Source organism: Crinia signifera, chromosome 6, assembly GCF_055691185.1.
Source record: "Crinia signifera chromosome 6, ASM5569118v1, whole genome shotgun sequence".
Classification (NCBI taxonomy): Eukaryota; Metazoa; Chordata; class Amphibia; order Anura; family Myobatrachidae; genus Crinia; species Crinia signifera.
Genome location: NC_139222.1, coordinates 220,200,258 through 220,219,997, shown reverse-complemented (window position 1 = coordinate 220,219,997; position 19,740 = coordinate 220,200,258). Strand labels below are relative to the sequence as shown.

The 19,740-nt window shown below is 44.0% G+C and overlaps 1 protein-coding gene across 4 annotated transcripts in view; it reads right to left on the bottom strand.

The window, feature by feature from the left end:
• The window catches only part of MARCHF8 (membrane associated ring-CH-type finger 8), a 221,053-nt gene that overhangs the window by 100,972 nt on the left and 100,341 nt on the right, over positions 1–19,740 (bottom strand). For all 4 annotated transcript variants that reach the window (XM_083148872.1, XM_083148871.1, XM_083148870.1 and 1 more), the window contains exon 2: positions 14,547–14,708. In XM_083148872.1, the coding sequence (XP_083004998.1) occupies positions 14,547–14,633 (87 nt within the window). In that variant the 5' untranslated portion in view covers positions 14,634–14,708. The remainder of the gene's footprint in view (positions 1–14,546; positions 14,709–19,740) is intronic.

Genomic DNA, 19,740 nt, shown 5'->3' with positions numbered 1-19,740 from the left:
TAAAAGATGATTTACTTCTCGTGTCGCCTCCCACGCCTTAATCGGCTCCATCAATGGAGAGGCATTCTTTTCCCTGTTCTTGTGTGTGGTTTTAGAGACATTGCATACAGTATATCGGGGACAGTGCTTACTTCCCTGATTGGATTCGTTTATGTGATCGAATGCTGGATTTGTAAAAATGTTATTAGTAAAATCTGTAGGGCTCATCTGGCTATACACCTCCTTTTGTATAAAGTGTCAGTAGTTTATCCTCCAGACATATGCGTCTTTATACAATTTGAAAATAAATTATCAGCCCTATGATGGAGAAGCTTTGCCAGCAGCGACCACATATTGCAAGATTTATGAAGGTGAACAATCTCATCACGTAGTGAAGTAGTCCTGGCCTTGATATAGGAAGTGCACAGTCTCATAACAGATGTGTCCCAGTTTCCTAGAACGGACTTTGACAAAGAACACTTAACTCAAACTAATGAGTTAGACAATAACTTCAATATCACTACTTAAAAAACAAGGGGGTGGCTACATGGCTATGTGGGACATATGGCTCTTTGTTCCATAATGGAATTAATAATGAGGTCACTTATCTTGTAAAACAGACATTCTGCAGCGTATTCAAAGTCTTGATATACTGTATGCATTCGCATTTATTGGGATATGCAATATTTGTCACAGTGGGCTAGAGTAATGCTGTGTACACACGGTCCGATTTCCTTTCCGATGTTGACGATATAGTCAACATCGGATCGGCATCGGATCAACATCGGATGCAGATCGCAAGGGTTTTAACCCTTGCGATCCCGATCCGATCCCGATGCGCGTTCACGTATCGGAAGCCAGAAAGTCTTGGCTGCCTTGTCTATATAGTGCAGATCTGCACTATATAGTCAAGATAGGATGCAAATCGATGTTCCTTAGATCCTATCCACGATCCTATCTGATCAGATCGTGGATAGGATCTTAAGGCACATCTAACGTGTGTACACACCATTAGTTTGATTTAAATAGCGCACAGGAGTCAAGGCACTTTGTAGACATCAAAATAATGCACATAATACATAGGATTTGGGTAGTACGGCAATGGATAAGTCACACAGACATAGAAGAAAGCCTTTAGAGCACAGTAGGCACAATGTAGTGTGCAGGCCTGTAGGAGAACTTCCAGGTGAGGCAGCCATTTTAGGCGCACTGCGTAGAATTACGCTGGGTGGAATAGCTTACCCCTAGAATAAATGACACAAAATGAAGTGACTGCTGTGTAGAGTAACTGCTGGCAGGTTGTGCAAACTGTGGAGGTATACATTGCAGGAATAGCACACTGGGGGGGGGGGGGGGGGAATAAGATAAAAAAAGACATGATAAAAACACCTTTGGAGTGGGCCATGAAAAGGGGATCATTTGGGAATCATTATTTTCATAAATTCATAAATGCCCTGGTCTCATGGGAGCAAAATGGGTGTGTGTGAGAAAGTGGGGAGCACATTCATGTACACCAGAAGTGTTGCTACGTAGGCTGGCCCTGGTACTTTTCCCTATGAATAGGAGCAGAACCATGAAAAGTAACATATCTCAAAGCAATATATAGAGCAATAAAAGCAAATGTGTTCTGCTATTTCCAAAATAAATTTGTTAACATTATCTAGGTTATTATACTGTTGGATGGAAGAATAATTTGTAGGGACACAGGGGCAGGGCCGGCGCTACCTACTCAGCAGCTCCTGCAAAGCAGGGAGGCGCCACGCTGAAAAGGCGCTGTCTCCCTCCCTGCTCTGCTAAAGCTGCCTCAGCTCTCACTGTCACTGCCTCCTGCAGCGCCTGTCTGACAGCGGGCGGGCAGCAGTATAAAGAGCTGCTCCCTGCACTGCGAGTGCACACAGCCTGAAAGCTGCCCGCAGTGCCTGTCTGACAGCGGACGGCAGTATGGAGAGGCTGAGCAGCTCCCTGCACCGCGCACACACTGTCCTCCTCCTGTGACCTGCCCCCTCTTCCTCACGGACACTTGTGCTGAGGCATGTAGCGCTGTCTGTGAATGCCTGGATGACATGTCATGTCCGGATCCGCCCCCTACCCATTGCTCCCTGTGCCTGTCAGCTGTCAATCAAATGACGAACAGGCAGCAGCGCCGCTCTTCCTTCCATCTTCTCAGTGTGCAGTGCCAGTGCCATTGCCAGTCCTCAACACTCTGCCCCCTCTATCTCCTCCCCTCTTCTTCCATCTCCTCCTTCTCTCATCTTCTCAGATAGAAGAGAAGGGACTGCACAATAGTTAAACAGCAAAAGAACAGGGAGTCTTTTATTATGCATGTTTATAACAAATTTTTTAATAATTGTAGATTTTTTTTATATTAATTTAGACACTTTTTAAATAATGGGCTGGGTTATGTGCCTAAAGGTGGCCATACACGCTGCAATAGCAGCGTGTGATGCGCGCCCCTGCGGGCATCGCACAGTACAAAAAGTATGTGCTGCACATACTTTTTGTACTGCTTTCGGATCGCATCGCACACACATTGCATGCATGCAGTGCGATGCGATCTAGCCCATAACATCTGCGATTCTCGCAGCGTGTATGGGCACCTTTAGTGCCTGCAACATTTTGCGGACACAGCACTGAGATGGTGTATGCATACATGTACATGCACCCGAGATCCTAAATAGGATCGCATGTTGCATACGCTCCCAGAATCGGGCTGCAGCTTGTTGTAATGGCAATGTGAAAGGGCATAAAATGTATGGTTTGCAGGAGGGCGCCGGACACCCTAGCACCGGCCCTGCACAGGGGGCAAGTCAAATGTCAGTGTGCTGGCACCTGCACTTCAGTTTACAACCCCCAGGGGTAGCGAGGCGATGTATGAGTGAAAGGACTTGTTTGAGCAATCAAAAGGGACCTTTTGCATCGCATCCCTTAGTTTGGTCAGGTTTAGCCGATAAGTGCAGCAGAACTGGGCCATAATTAGAGCAGTAAACATTCGATGGGAGATCAGAGGTTGCTAAACAATTGAAACCCCCCTTAGACGGATACAACATTTGTGGTGGTACTTGAGCTAGACAGTAGCATCCCTGAAAGATGACCCAGTGTCTGATCATTATAAAATGTTATTGCATTTGTGATATTTGCACACATCTATCTATTTAGGGCTGAGGTCAATTGGCTGAGCATCAAGAGAGGCCATGTTTTCAGGCACTGCCTAATCACACAGCAGTCATCTGGTGACCAGATTCTTGAGATACTGTAGAAATCAGACCAGAATGTGCTTGGAAAGATACTTTTGTTTATGCTGTGATATTGCAATCTATAGTCAACAAAATGAGCAAGATTGATGCAAGCTTAAACCACAAGCCATGGAAAGTGTAAGTGTCTCTGTTTAGGTTTATAAAATGCCTTTAAAATTAAAATGGATAACATGTGCCTCCTCTATACATGGGGGTTGGGATCATTTGGTCTACAGCATGATGGTCGACAGTCATTAGGTCGACAAGGGAAAAGGTCGAAAGGTCATTATTTCGACAGGTCGTTAGTTCGACAATGTCTATGTCGACAGTCAAAAAGGTCGACAAGGGGTTTTTCACTGTTTTTTTTTACCTGAATGTCAACACAGTTGACATGGACACAGTTTCAAGTGCACCGCATCGGCTCACCATGCATCGGGCACGGTGCCCCGCTGCGCTCGGCACACTATTTTATTCTCCCACCATGCCCTAGTGGATGGTAGGGCATGAAATACCGCCTGTCGGCACATGTCGGCTCAAAAAACAGTGAAAAATCCCATGTCGACCTTTTGACTGTCGACCTAGACATTGTCGAACTAATGACCTGTCGAACTAACGCCCTTTCGACCTAGAACCATGTCGACCTTTTTCTATGTCGACCTAGACCTATGTCAACCTAATGACTGTCGACCATCATGCTGTAGACCAAATGACTGCATCCCATACATGGAGCAATGTTATAGCCTAGATCAGGCATGTCCAAAATATGGCCCTCCAACTACACATCCCAGCATGCCTTGCCATAATTTTAGCATTCCCTAATAGCAAAACTGTTGCAAGGCATGATGGGACTTGTAGTTTCACAACAGCTGGAGGGTCATATTTTTGACATGCATGGCCTAGGGCAGGCATGTCCAACGTTGGCCCTCCAGCTGTTGTGAAACTACACATCCCAGCATGCTTTGCCACAGTTTTGCTATTAGAGAATGCTAAAACTATTGCAAAGCATGCTGGGATGTGTAGTTTCAAAACATATGGAGGGCCAACGTTGGACATGCCTGGCCTAGAGGTTACCAGGAATATATTATATAAATATATTTAATAAACACCATACTGTAGATCTACCCGACAATGATCGGTGGACGTTGACAATCATGTAATCCAGAATATCTAACTGTAGATTTTTGATTGTGATGTCTCTGGCATCATGTTAAATTATTTAAATAAAACACGAGTGATGCAGGCTATACATCTAAACCATTTGGCAGGCCTCAGTGATCTGTGATCCATTGGAGTATAGTCAAAATCATAAAAATCCATAATTAGCTAATTTCAAGCATTTTTAGGTCGGGATCGACAAATCAAGAATTTCCAACATGTTGGATTTTGCAGATTACTTGACCCAGGCATTGACAGAATAGGGAATTGCCCCTATAGATGCCTGATGTACATGCAACTCTATTGTTTTTGGCACCGGCAGACAGTAGACAGCGCCCAACGTAGCTATGCAATTGTTTCTCCAGTTGGAACATGATCAGCTGCCGGCGCTGGCATTTAAGCTTGCTACCCCCTTCTTCTGTAAGTGGTCTTCCTCCAAAAACAGTAATTGCATACGTGCTGGTATCTCAGCCTGATCACATAAAGGATTTTTATTTACTTAGGCACTGAAACATCAATTGTATATACATGGGATTTTCAGACTTACAAACACTCAAAATTGATGGGTTCTATTTCATCCAATGTACACTAGCATGTTGGAGAATGAAGCTGGAAAGGGTGGAGGAACCCCTTTATTACACCCTTAAATTCAGCAAACCAGGATTATAGAAAAATATCTCTCTCCGAAACGTCCAACCAAATAGTTTTATTTCAACAACCCACAATAAATATCCTGAATTGCCAATTCAATTTTGGTAAAAATGCTAAAAATGGTGTATGGCTAGCAGTGGCATCTCATACCTTTTGGCAGGAGAAGGGCTGCCACTAGCCACGTTGCAGACACCCCCCACCCCCCCTGCTGCTGCCAACACCGCTGCTCCTTCTCCTGGTCCCCGCCACACAGAGCGTTCCCGGCGCCTGTACTATGATGACAGGTGCAGGGACTGGCGCATGCACAGTACATACCTCTGTACTGCGCATGCGGCCAGCTTCTATGGTCTGCTTCGGACACAGCCCATAGAAGGGAAATCACGGTCCCGGCACCTGTATGATACAGATGGCAGGCACCGGGACAGGAGAGTGCACAGTACCGACATAGATACTGCAGATTCGCAATATCCAGATTTCGCTCAGCAGCCCACAGAGAGGCATCCCAGAGGGGAGGAACACCTTTGTGACTGGCAGGTCGGACTTCAAATCGGAAGTCACTGCCAGTCACAGTGAAGTCTCACAGACACCTGGCTTCACTACAGTGGCAGATTTTACTGATGGCTAGCATTATTTACTGTATTTATTAACAGTTTCTTACAGTATATAGTGCAGCAAATTCCATTGCACTTTAGCATAAGGCCCATTAGATTAAACATGTCACCTTTAAGTAAAGTTCCCTATACAGCCATCACAAAAAAACTATTTGCAGATAATGAGATATTTTTCAGATTCCCTACAATCACTGCTAAACTGAACCTGTTAAACCACTAACCAGCCCTGAATCTAGGAGATTTGTCTGGAATTGGAAAATGGTGGTGGTGGTGTCACACGGCCCTGAGTCCCCCTTACATTACATTAACCAACACCAAAAATTTAAGACACCACCGTGTGCTCCGACAGGGGGGGCGAGCACAAAGAAGCCCCTTGCTGGCTCGCTGCACTTGCCACGCTGCGGGCTCCGTGGCTTGCCACAGGTTCTATTCGCCCTCTATGGGGTCATGGACCCGCACAAGGGAAAAAAGCACCGACAGTCGGGATTCCGACGTCGGGATACTGACTGTCGGGATCCCTTCTGTCGGAGCATCATTCGGCACCCCTTCCAATGACATACACACTTGATAAAAGCATTGCGGCAGTACGGAGTTTCTCCAAATACTTCCTACTCGACCTACTGTACTCTCGCGTATTACACTAGTGAGGACAGTGGTTAGGCCTATACAACCTCCAATAGCCTCCCAAATGTAATACAATCATTAACAATAGCTGGTCATATGAGGTGACATTTTTTTTTTATTTTATATATAATAAATCAAAACCCAGCCAGCATAAGGCCTTAGGCATTCTTGATACTAATAACAAATGTCTGTAGTTCTAATGATCTGCTTTCATGGTAAGGTTATTATACCCACTGTTCTTAGTTATTAAGATTATAAAATAAGAACAGAGAAGACAGATGATAAAACAAATAATGCTACAGTATAACACGTTACTGAGAAGATGTGCTAAATATATAAAGGTGGATGTTTTCAGCATTTAACAATGTACCGTGAAGATGCTAAGTGAATTAGTGGAGACCCTCTGTGCCAGTCACAGCTGCTTCCCTTTGTCACTTGTAGTTGGAGACAGAAAGCCAAGCCGCAACAATTCACAATTAACTAAAACAATGACAGTCATCAATTTAGGAGCGCTGTGTGAAGCAGCAGTTGGTTCTCATTAGGTTTGGCGGAAAGACAATGGCTGTTTGCATTTACTGTAGTAACAAAACACTGATATCGCAACACATCTAAAATAACGATCCAATGTGGAGCACATTACACACTGGCCCTCTTTTTCAAAGTCTCAATACTGAAAGCGTTATTTATCTCACAGCGCTAGGATAGAGCTATGGTGAGGATATGACCTTGCTCAGCACCATATAAATGATCTATATGGATATAACATTACAGGATAGTGATTCAGAAATGCCAGCTGCCAATGGCTGCTGTAATATTAATGTCTGGTAATGCTTCTGCCTTACAGTAGCCGCCTGCACTTTCCCAGCAACAGCTGCGAATGTTATCTTACTACATTATGCATCAAGTGTTCTCCACACCTCATTTGGGCAGAAACATATTTACCTTCTGTTTTATGTTTTTGTACACAGTTAGTTGTGTCATTACCTCCTCAATGCACGAATACATCTGCATTTTTTATATAAACCATGAGGATTATACTAATTCAGGTGGGAAATTTAATTGAATTGTTATGTATAGTATGGGGCCAAAAACCAGCAGCAATTCCAATCTGTAGCAAATTGGCATAATCAAGTGTTAACCACGACGGTAAGAAAATGCAGTTGGGCACGGACTGCAACCAGACAACGGGATACGGTCGAATTGTCGACCCCAACTAGGTCGACAGTCGTTAGGTCAACACTGTTGGGTCGACATACAGTAAGGTCGACAGGGGTCTAGGTCGACACATGCGTTAGGTAGGTCGACATGGGTTAGGTCGACAGTCAAAAGGTCAACATGTTTTTTTTTACTGCCGTCCTGATTGGCTGCTGAACCGCAAGCTCCAATTGGCTTGCAAGACTTCTTGAGTTTTGAAGTAGCCCCACCGCGGACCTGATCTGATACAATGGCAGCCGGGTGAGTTGTCCACCACTCTGCCCATGCATGGTAATGGTGGGGAGGGAAGAGGAGGAGGAAGGTAATCCACCATAAAAAAATAGCATGTAACCCCTGGCAGAGCATGCAAACTCTGGCAAGGAGCATGAAACCCCTGGCATCAAAAATGAACGAGCATGTATGCAAGCAGCACTTATGTGTCATAATATGTAATAGGCATTACGCCATGTGATATTATATGTAATGGGGCTGCGATGGCCGTGGGGAGTTTGGGGTCGCTGTTGAGGTCAGCATACCTCCCACTGGCCGGGAGCCACCCATAAACCATCACTGGCTTTGATCCCAGGGGGACCTCGTGCATATGCATACGCACAGCGTACTGTGCACATGCATGGTCTTTTGATAATTGACATGGCTGCTAATTCACAGCCCTGTGTACGGGTCCGAATTGGCCCCTTAGCCAGGAGCAGGGGTTTTGGTCATGAGCAGAAATGGGGGTGAGTATTGTGTCCATGAGTGGGGGAGGTGGGGTTGCAGCAATAGGTTTGGGGGAGGGAGGGGTGTTGGGATAGTGGGCGCAAGCTAAGGATGGTATAGTAGCAGGGACATTGCAGATGCGCGCATGGAGGGTAGCGGACGGAACCCCTAGAAGAAAGGTCAGCAGGCACATGATCATGTAATTGGAAAGATGGTGCATGCACAGCAAACACTTTGTCTGCAAATACTGCTGACATAGGGTGTTATTGTGTATACTGGTAATGGAGAGCATTGAAGCAGCACAATAGCGGAAAGTATAGGTATACGTGACATGCAGTACATTGGCCAGGAGCTATTGGGCATACGGAGAATGGCATTGCCAACTGGACAGATGTAACTGGAGAAAACACTTAAATCGGTCTTGGCACTGCATATTATTTTTAAAGTAATAGGGATGGGGGTCATAGGGCATTGATATACACCCCCACATACACCAACTTGCTTATGCTGAAAAATACAGTTATGGCAGGGACAGTATAGTTCCACATGAAGTTGTGGTACAGCAGGATCTCAGGGTTTAGAGCACCAGCAACAGCAGGACTAATTAGATCCAGTTCATTTTTCTCCTAAGATCTGATGTGAATTATGGTTTGGCTAATTGAGAACACCTGTGGTTAAATCCAGTGCCAGTTAGAGCCGGGCAATAGGTTTGGGATGTGGGGACTTTGCTAGGGACCTCTGGATTGTTGTAACCACTTGTGAAGCCTGTGTATTGCCTGCTGTAATACCTGCTAAGCTGTGATCTGAACAGTCTACCTGCTGGAAATAAATACTAAGGTTTATTTCTTATCCAGTGTATGTGATCTACTCACACAAGGTTATTTAGGCCTACATTGAAGTCACCGGAAGGGATTACCCAGCGATGCAAATTGAGTCAAATGTGCCCAATGCAGAACAGTCCACTCAAATTGGAATGTTATATGGTTTATTTACAAGGAATTTGTTATCAGAGTACATGAGGTTTTACTGTATGTGTGGCCAAAAATATGGCACTGCAATAGTACTCAGTAAGCCTCTTCATCAATCCTTCTGAGAGGTGTTAACGTCCTTTTCTGTAAAGGGTACATTATAGTTTCAGTCTGCACGTTGAAATACTGTATATAATGGCATAGATTATTTTATCATAACTCCTAAAGAGCTATTTATGGTAGATTCATGGATATGAGCTCTCTTGAGCTTTATTTGTTTGCTATCAATTTATAAGGACATTGATGTCTATCCTTGGAAGCTGAAGAATGAACTGAAAGACATTTCTCTGCCCAAACAGATGAAACAGCTTAAACGTCCACACAAGTCTGACAGCAATTACAGGCTTGGAGGTTGCACCAGCTGTGTTGGAGATCAGGCCTGTACTGTACAAACAATGCAATCATGCAATCGATACTACATTAAAAAATGTAAATGAAATACTTTGTTCCCCTTCACCCCCTATAAAAAATAATAATACATAAACCTGCATGTTTTGGGACAGCCACATACTGGACTTAATTGAAAACTTTTTTTAATCAGGGCCACAAAAACAACATTTATAGATCAGATTTGGTTCAATAAACTTTATGTTTAACAGAAAGAGAGCTTAACATAACTTCATTCATCATTTGACTCCAAGATGAAAAAATAATAGGCGCAGTCATGTAACAAACAAATTAGTGATTTCTCATAGTAAACAATATCCTCTGAAGGGGTAGAATTTGTCTACTGTGCAATTTTGCTTGCGATTCAACTGGGATCTAATCGGGATCGAATGGAACGGCAAGCAAAGCGCATTTGATTTGGACTATATACTGTATATAGTACAGATCTGGACTATATACTCTTGCCTGGACAGTCTATTTTTCGATTCTATTTTGATGCCACGCATCGGGATCAAAATCGGCTTTGAATGCAGCTGAAACCCGATCAATGTCCATTCGATTTTGCTTATATAACCAAAATCTAATAGAAAAATAGACCAAATCGAACATACTAGGCATAACTCTCACCTGAATTCTGAAATTTGTTAATCTAATGCGACAAATGGCCCACAACAGATTTATTATGCCATTATTTAGTCAACAATAATAAATATAATGTGTGAAACACTAAGTACACGCATAGTTCAGCAACAAATTAATTTGTCCAAATCCCTACATGGTATATTAAGAATTTATTCCTTTCTTCCTTACAATTATACGTTGCTTCAGTTCAGTAGTGCTTGAGGACACCCATTTGTGCACAATTCATTTAGTCTGGTAATACACTAACATAATGTTAAGCACAAGTGGTACCGCCTGTCAAATCCAGTTGCCAGGGAAGGGGATAGGGAGTGACTGCAGGACAATTCATTGACACCAATGATTTTTAAGTAAAACAGAGCCTGGCAACACTCAAACAACTTTGTCTGCCAAAAATGTTCTTAGGCTTGGGTACTTGAGTCCCTCTATGAATCACGTCAGAATCTACAGGTTTTCAATAAAAAAAAAAAAAAAAAAAAAAAGATAGATTTTAAGGTATGATTTGGATCATGGTTTATTTTCAAGGGATCCAATTACAGCCAACCTATAGATGGTATACCATTTTCCTCTCGAATTTATGATATATGGGGGTATAGTCAATTAATGCTGAACCCATTCCGAATTTTTTTGTTTGTTGACGGAATCCATTATTCAATGCAGCGGGCAAATCTGGATGTCTGATTTGGCTGCTGATTGATTCTCAGCTGGCTGGCGCCGGGACCGGGGTGAGCGCAGCGGTGGAAGGCGGCACAATTGCCCGGGAGGTAGCGGGAGCCAGGTGAGCTGCTCAGCCCGGCAGGACAGGCGAGTGCGGTGGGAGGGTAGGGGCAGTGGCAGGAGGGTACAGAAGGCAGCGGACAGGAGGTCGGCGCCGTGTAAGCTGCTGCAGGTCACCTGGCGCCGTCTTCCCTGCCTCAATCGACATCTTTTCATGTCGGATTGAGATTGCCTAAAACATGGCCAAAACCTTTTGGCTTTGGCTGTGTTTCCATCAAAAGCAGCTGGATTAGCGGCTATTCTGTCAATCCACCTGGTTTTCGGCAGGTCAGAACATTGTGACCTGACGAAAAAAACACAGCCAGCACTGAATAGGTCGGAACCCCTTCCGACCTATTCATGTTCAAAACTGTTGTCTTGCTGAAAAGATGGCAGTTTTCAACATGAATCGGTCAGAAGTGGTTCCGACCTATTCAGAGCTGGCTGGGTTTTTTTCAACATGTCGGAATGTTTTTCACATCAATTTAAAATGCCCCTTACAGAGGTTTAAGGCCGCCATACACTATGCGATTTGGGCCCGATTTGACCCGATTCGGAGGAATCGGGCCGTGAAATCGGGCCAAATCGCATGTGCAGACATCCCATCCGACCCGATGCGCGGTCCCGTGCGCATCGGGTCGGATTCGGGAGGTCGGACAGGCTGCACATAAGATTTGTTGGTACTCTTTACCTAGAACGGCGCCCGTCGCGGGCATCGCGGGTACATTTATGCCTGCCCGCGACGCGACCGACGCGATGCCCGCGATTTTCCCATTGAAAACCATGTTAAACCTGAAAAATCGCGTCGGTCGCGTCGCGGCCGGCCATAAATGTACCCGCGATGCCCGCGACGCGATGCTCCCGATTTCCCATAGGAAGCAATGTTAAAAGCCGCGATGGACCCGATTTTAGTGTTAAATGCCTCAATCCACCCGATTTGGCCATAGAAATCAATGTTAAATGGGCCACAGAGCCCATTAACCCTTAAATGTCCCCCAAAATTTTTTACGCCACCACACCATCCACGCCAACCCGAAGCGTGGCGAGCGCAGCGAGCCCGCGAGGGGCGGCGGTACGCGTCCTCCGACCTTTTCATGCCCTACTATCCACGTCGGCGTGGAGTTGAGAATAGAATAGTGTGGCGAGCGCAGCGAGCCACCGAGCCCGAAGCGTGGCGAGCGCAGCGAGCCCCGCGAGGGGACGCGGATACCTTCACAGGTAAACGCGTCCCCTCGCGGGCTTCACAGGTGTCCGTGGCCACGCGGACACCTGTGAAGCCCGCGAGGGGACGCGTATAACTGTGAAGGTATCCGCGTCCCCTCGCTGCGCTCGCCACACTATTCTATTCTCAACTCCACGCCGACGTGGATAGTAGGGCATGAAAAGGTCAGAGGACGCGTACCGCCGCCCCTCGCGGGCTCGCTGCGCTCGCCACGCTTCGGGTTCGCGTTGATCGTGGGGTGGCGTTAAAAATTTTGGGGGCCATTTAAGACTTCAGGGGGACTATTAGGGCTCTGTGGCCCATTTAACATTGTTTCCTATGTAAAAATCGCGGGCATTGAGGCATTTAACGCTAAAATCGCGGTCAATCTGCCTTTTTAACATTGTTCCCTATGGGAAAATCGCGGTAATCGCGGGTACCCGATTTTGATGTACCCGCGATTTACCCGCGATGACCGCGATTTTACCCGCGATGCCCGCGATTTCAATCGTGGGCGCCGTTCTAGGTAAAGAGTACCGATTTGTTAAATCTTATGTGCAGCCCAGGGCGGGCAGGGGACGCAGCGTATAGTACGTGCGGTGGAGGGAGCCGAGCTAGAGAGGCAGTGGGCACACTATCCTGGGCGGGGGGGGGGGGGGGGGAATGCCGCAAATAGATACTTCCAGGCTGTGAACGCCGCAAGGGGATCAGAGACAGAGACCGGGTAGCGTAGGGGAAGCCGGGCACATAGAAATGAATGGACAGACAGTAATTGGCTGAGAGCTCTCTGACTGAGAGAGCTCTCAGCCAATCACTGACTGTTAATTCAGTTCTATGTCCGCCCGCTGCTGCCCGGCTTCCCCAACGCAACCCGGTCTCTGCTCTCTGGTCCCCTCGCGGAGTTCACCGCCTGGACCAGTGCGCCCACTGCCTCCCCTGCCTGGCTCCCTGCTTGCAGTCCCCCGCTCGGCATCTGGCTCCCTCCACCGCAGGTACTACAGGCTGCAGCCCCCATGCCCTGCTCAGCTCCCAGCTCCCGCTGACAGCAGCTCCCCGGGGGGACTGCATGTGATAAATCGCATGCAAAACCTGGCACATCAAGTGCCAAATTGTATGTGACCCCCCCAGGGGAGTTGTCAGTAGATTAGGTCCGACTTGTCCTTAGGACAAGTCGGCCTAATGTATGGGGGCCTTTACAGTGGACTCAATGACAGTAAAGTGAAGACATCCTGTGTCCACTATGCATTCCCAAAACATTACCCCTCCATCACATTTCTTGTTGATTGGAATAAGTTTTTTTAGTGGTAATATAGAGCAGCACTTGAGAATGGCATATAGTAAACTGGCAAACAAGACTGCAGAAAAATATACAAATACAATTTTGGTAGATACGTTAAAAAAGGAAAACTGCTAAAATGGTATTTTATTAATAACATTGAAAACTAGAGAAACAAAATATATACACGGACCCTTTGAAATAAGAGAAGCCATCAAATGATTTGGATATAGAAGTACTAACATCCAGTCTGAGCCTGCTCTTTTTTATTGTTTTTAGTTTTAATATTTAACATTTTTTACATGCAGAAGATCAACAGAGATCTGCCTCATTCACCTGAAAACATCACCTGCATGTTCCAGTATATAGCAAAACTGTTTTGTGCTCACAATTGCTGGAATTTTACAGGAGGATGTAAATTCTGCTATGAAAATACTGGCGTAACACAAAGCAGTTACCATGGCGATTTTCCTTTTCATATAAAAAGAATTGTCAATGCCACAACCTGTGGTCACCATTGCAATCTGTTATATTGTTTATCTATGTCCGCTGCTAAATACCTGAGAGCTCAAGCAATTCTGTTATTCTGTAATGACATTAATTATGTTTGCTAAGTTGCTAATAACAGAAAAGACTCAAAGTAATTATAAAATAATTATTAATACAGCTGAATTTGGAGTCTGCAAATACAGTTGGGATGATGGTTTTTATATTTGTTGCATATTAATGGACAAGTCCAAGCAGTATATAAATGGAGAAATTCCTTTCAGAACATTCCAAAGAGTTTGCTAAAGGCAAATTTCCGCCAGGGAAGATTGCAAGATTACATATCTGATGCAAAACAGCTTCAAAAGCATCATTGAGCTCTGTACAGGGTGAACGACTAAAATTTTGAGTCATGGAAAAAGGCAGAGGGGGTGGAGTGGTAAAACTCTGGGGGTGTGGCTCCAATCTGTTGTGAATACCACGGACCCCCATAAGTAAATAAAAAAAGAAATCAAACTCAGAGACACTTGTATGGTCTCAGAAATCAGATTTAGTAGAATAATAATAAAAAGGCAGCATCTTCAAAACGTAAAACAAAATGAAACGCACCTGTTCTTCCGATTCCTTGGCTTTTTTCTGAAAGCACGAGGAGTGAACATCTCTGGTTGGTAATATTGACATCTGATGCATTTTCATCACAGCCGTTCTTTCTCAGTGTCTTTTATAAGAAATATTGCCATTACTTCCCATGTTGAACGGTTGCCTTGGCTTCTAAATAAATGAATAAAGTGAAGCATTAGCAAAGCAGTGATGTCAGTCAAATGTGAAACAAATGAGCAGTCATCACTTTGTATTGAAGACACACAAATTCCAAGCCTAAGGGGCATACACACGAACTTAAGGTGCCCATACACTGTGCTCCCAAGAACATCCCATCGCACAGCACATAAAGTCTGTGCAGCCCCTGCTTTAAGTACTAGATTGCATTGTATCTAGAACAAAAAGCACAGTGCTGTAGCACATTGTATGCTTCTTATGCTAGATGCTATGCAATCTAGTACTTAAAGCAAGGACCGTGTATGGGCACATTTAGTCCTATTTCAAGCGATTTCACTAGATCGCTTAGAAATGGAGAACTGATTGCTCTTTGTGTTTGCCCTGCAGCGGTGGCAATGCGCAATACCATACAGTAAAGATAGAAACATAGAATTTGACGGCAGATAAGAACCATTTGGCCCATCTAGTCTGCCCCTTTTTTTTACCCTTCAGGTAAACTCAACCCTTTTTAATCCTTATTTATTTGTAAGGATATTCATATGCCTATCCCAAGCATGTTTAAATTGTTCTACTGTCTTAGCCTCTACCACCTCTGATGGGAGGCTATTCCACTTATCCACTACCCTTTCTGTGAAGTAATTCTTTCTAACATTTCCCTCCAGTTTCAGTGCATGTCCTCGTGTTTTATTACTGCTTTTCCTTTGAAGAAAATTTCCCTCCTGTACTATGTTAAAACCCTTGATATATTTGAAGATTTCTATCATGTCCCCCCTTTCCCTTCTCTGCTCCAAACTATACATGTTAAGATCTTTTAGTCTATCCAGGTAAGTTTTGTGATGTAGGCCATGAACCATTTTAGTTGCCCTTCTTTGTACACTCTCCAATGTATTTATATCCTTCTGAAGATATGGTCTCCAGAACTGGACACAGTATTCCAGATGAGGCCGTACCAATGACCTATAAAGTGGCATTATTACGTCTTTTTTTCTGCTACTGATTCCTCTCCCTATGCAACCAAGCATCTGACTAGCCTTCCTCATTGCTTTGTTACATTGCCTCCCTGCCTTTAAGTCACTTGAAATAGTGACTCCTAGATCTCTTTCCTCCTCAGTAGTTTCCATTATAGTACCCTTGATACTATATTAAACCTTTGGGTTTTTGAGTCCCAAGTGCATAATTTTGCATTTTTTAGCATTAAACTGTAGTTGCCATTCTCTTGACCAATTCTCAAGTTTACTTAGATCATCAGTCATTTGATTTACCCCTCCTGGTGTGTCTACTCTGTTGCATATCTTTGTATCATCTGCAAAAAGGCATACTTTCCCTTCAATACCATTTGCAATGTCACTAACAAAGATATTAAAGAGCACTGGTCCAAGTACAGATCCCTGGAGTACTCCACTGGTAACATGTCCCTCCATAGAATGCACTCCATTTACGACAACTGTCTGTTTCCTATCCTGCAACCAGGTTCTTATCCATTTAATTGTTTTATAATCCAACCCCACACTTTCAAGTTTATTCAGCAGCCTGCGATGTGGGACAGTGTCAGATGCCTTACTAAAGTCTAGATATGCCACATCTACAGCCCACCCTTCATCTAGTCTCTATGTGCCATGCAGCACGAGACATGAAGTGCAAGCGATCCACCAGGTTCCAATAAACTCTACTACTAGTGCAGGGCATCTTTTCTTGCATTTCTTTTTACATATAACTTCCACATATTTAAAAGGAAAATAATCTGTGGTTATAAACACATCACACGGTTCCTTTACTATGTTCCCAGAACGGAACTACTTGTCAGTGCTGTGCTCACCCGGCTGACCTTTCACAGGACAGTTCGTGAAATCAGTTTTTAAGTCATGACAGAACCAGGGACGAGCTGGTTACTAGGACAACAATGTAATCCAGCTACACAATGGTACTATGATTCAGGACACAGTGTGTTATTTATAGGTGTGTAGAAATAAAAGGCCTAAATATTCCTATTTGTCTGCACTGCCCTAGAGCAATGTTTTCTGAGATCCCCAGAAGTTCTTGAGGTGTATACATGGCAGTGGTGTTGCAAGGGGGGGGGGGGGGGGGGGGGGGCACACCTGAGTATCACCCTCCTAAGAGGCTGATACCAAAATGCTGAATCCTCCTCCATGACAGGAGCCACAATTAGCACAACTTTCTAGAACATGCGACCTTTGAGAAGTTTATAAAAAAAGGGGGGGAACCATTTTGGGCCTCCAAAAAAGTAGCTACTGAGATAGCAGGCTTATAAGGAAAGTACTGGAGTTGTTTAAAAAGGATGATTTTTGCTTAATTTTTTAAACGACAGCAAGCACAGGTGTTTAGGGAAATTAAAGCCTTTCCAGCATGGGGGCAGATATATGTCTGTATAGTACATTTTCAGTGTTTTTAGTTGGAATACACACTTCAATCTCACCAACAAGTATAAAACACCCCTCTCCCATCAATGCAAAATCTCTGAATATCTGTCCCATATCATTTCACCCATTGGCCATTGGGCATATTATGCCATTTAAACCCTGTCCATGTGTAGGATTATTCATTGGGATGCACCAGAGTTTCTTCACTCTGGGCCTGATTCAGACCAGTTAGCAAGGCTACAATTTTTACAGATGGGCAAAACCATGCTGCACTGCCGGTGGGGCAGATGTAACATGTGCAGAGGAAACCGGTGGGCTTCCCCATGCCAGATGTCAGCTGCCCGCCCCCTTTTCATGGAGCAGGAAGCTGCTAATCTAGATCAACAGAGAGTGACTTAGGTTACCGAACACTTCAGAAATAATTTGATGGTCAGCGGCCATTGAGTGATTTCAGCTACCCACGCAAGCCTGCAAATGGATGTGTATGCAAAACATCCATTCGCAGGCCTGTGGGGACATTTGGCGACCAGCGGGGTGCAGGCGTTTGCATGCCTGGCGGGTGGTGGTAGTTGGCTCACAAAAGCAGTGAGCCCCAGGTGTTTCCTTCCCAATGCACTGGTTATTCACACCTATTGTAGTGTTCTTTTTTCGCTTTGAGAAAATTTGTTTATTTGATTTATCAAAATAGACTAATCTAAAGAAAATGTCACAGTAACAACCAGAAGAAACAAGATACACATTTAATAGTGTAGTTTTATGGACAACAAGGGCAGGAACATATTTAAGAAAATAAATCCCTACTAGGATCATCTTCAGAAAAATGGCAAAGAATAAAAGGAGAGGAGATAAAGATAGAGGTGAAAGGAAAGAAACGAAGAGGGGAAAAAAGGTTTAGACGAATGTTTAAATTACATTACAAGGTAGTCTTCAGCTTGGGAGTGGTCAGACCAAGGTGACCAACAAATTTAGAAAACATATCATGAACAATAGAGGTAATCTTTTCAACCCTATCAGTACATTAGACAGCATAAATCGTGGTTGTTAAGAAGGGCGACAAAGGCTTCTTCCATTTAGCAAAGATATAGAATTTAGCTGCACTCAGAATGTGATGAATACATTTATGAATTGAGGATGAGGTGCAAGGTATAGTTCTGTAATAACAAGGAAAAGAGTGTAGAGGACGGCATTTGAGCACAAGTAACAGATTTGATCGGGATGTGGATTTCATGCCAAAAGGTCGAATAAGTGGACAAGACCACCAAACATGCAGGAAGGCTCCCTTTTGATTACAGTTTTTCCAACAGAGGTCCAAGACTCCAGGATAGATCGCACAAAGCCTAGTCGGACTTTATACCATTGAAAAAATATATTTTGTGCACATTTTTTTTAAAAAGTAGACAGAAATAGTGCACTTTGAAACCCCAGTTTGATTTTTGGTAGTATGAGAGTGTCAAAAGAGGGATTCTAAAAGGAGAACAAGAAAGAGGGGTTTATTCGTATGAGTGAGTTATAGAAATGACAAATCTGCAAATAGGAAAGGATGATAGAGGGGCAATGTCAATTTGGAAGACATTGTGACGGGTCCAGTGCAGAAAGCATCCGTGATCTAGCCCAGGTGCAAAAGCTGGATTACTTCAAATAGGAACTAGTAATTGGTGAGAAGAGCGCAAACGATATAGTTTAACGCAAAAGTCCCAGATATGGGGGTGTGTTGAGTGGATGGGAAAATTTAAAATGAGGCAGGATGGTTTGAGGGTGGAGACCGCAGTAGGTTATAGAGAGAACAAAATTCAACACATCCGGCTTCTATAGATGTCCACACTCTATGGGTGGGTGGACAGTGCCATAATACGCACGGAGCGAGGTGGACCACACTACAAAATATTGTGTTATTTCTAAGCACATTGTATGGTACCATAATTAGACCTAAGCTTTCTGACATTCAATGACATATAATAGGGTGAGAGAAGGTTTCTGGTTTACAGAGGGACTTACCAGGAGATGTAACAATTTAAATTGCACTGATTCTATGGTTTTAGGTGGTATGAATCTGCCACGTTGCAAGGGATGGAACACAGCCATACTGTAGCTGAGATATAACTAAGGGCCTCGGTCACCGAGCTGCGAAAAGCTTTCAAAGGATTCTAGGAATGTGTAAAAAAAAATGTTTATATACATGAGTGTTTAACTTTACATCTGCCTATGAATATTGCAGAGCTGGATTGTGAATTGGCATAAAGCCATTTCGCAAGATTGTAGAAATAAGTTTTAGAATGTAATCAGTGTACTTTATCTTTGCACTACTCTTAAATCATAGATACAAATGCATCAAAGTAATATCATAATCTACATAAATTAGATTAAAATATTTCTGATAAATCTGCATCTCATGCACTAGGATTAGAACCAGCATACAATGACAGAAAACATGGGCATAATGCAGACCACTGTGTCTGCCCCTCTACTTTAGAACGTAAGCTCTAACAAGCAGAGCCCTCTTCCCTCAGGGGTTTTTCCTTCTCTTACTAGAGGGTGGTTTTCTTAGGCAGCAATGTTTATGTACTGTACCTCTGTTGTATTCAGCTGTTAAACTGGCCATACAGCAGAACGTTTTAAGGTCTCAACGCACATCGTAAGGTGTTTCGGTA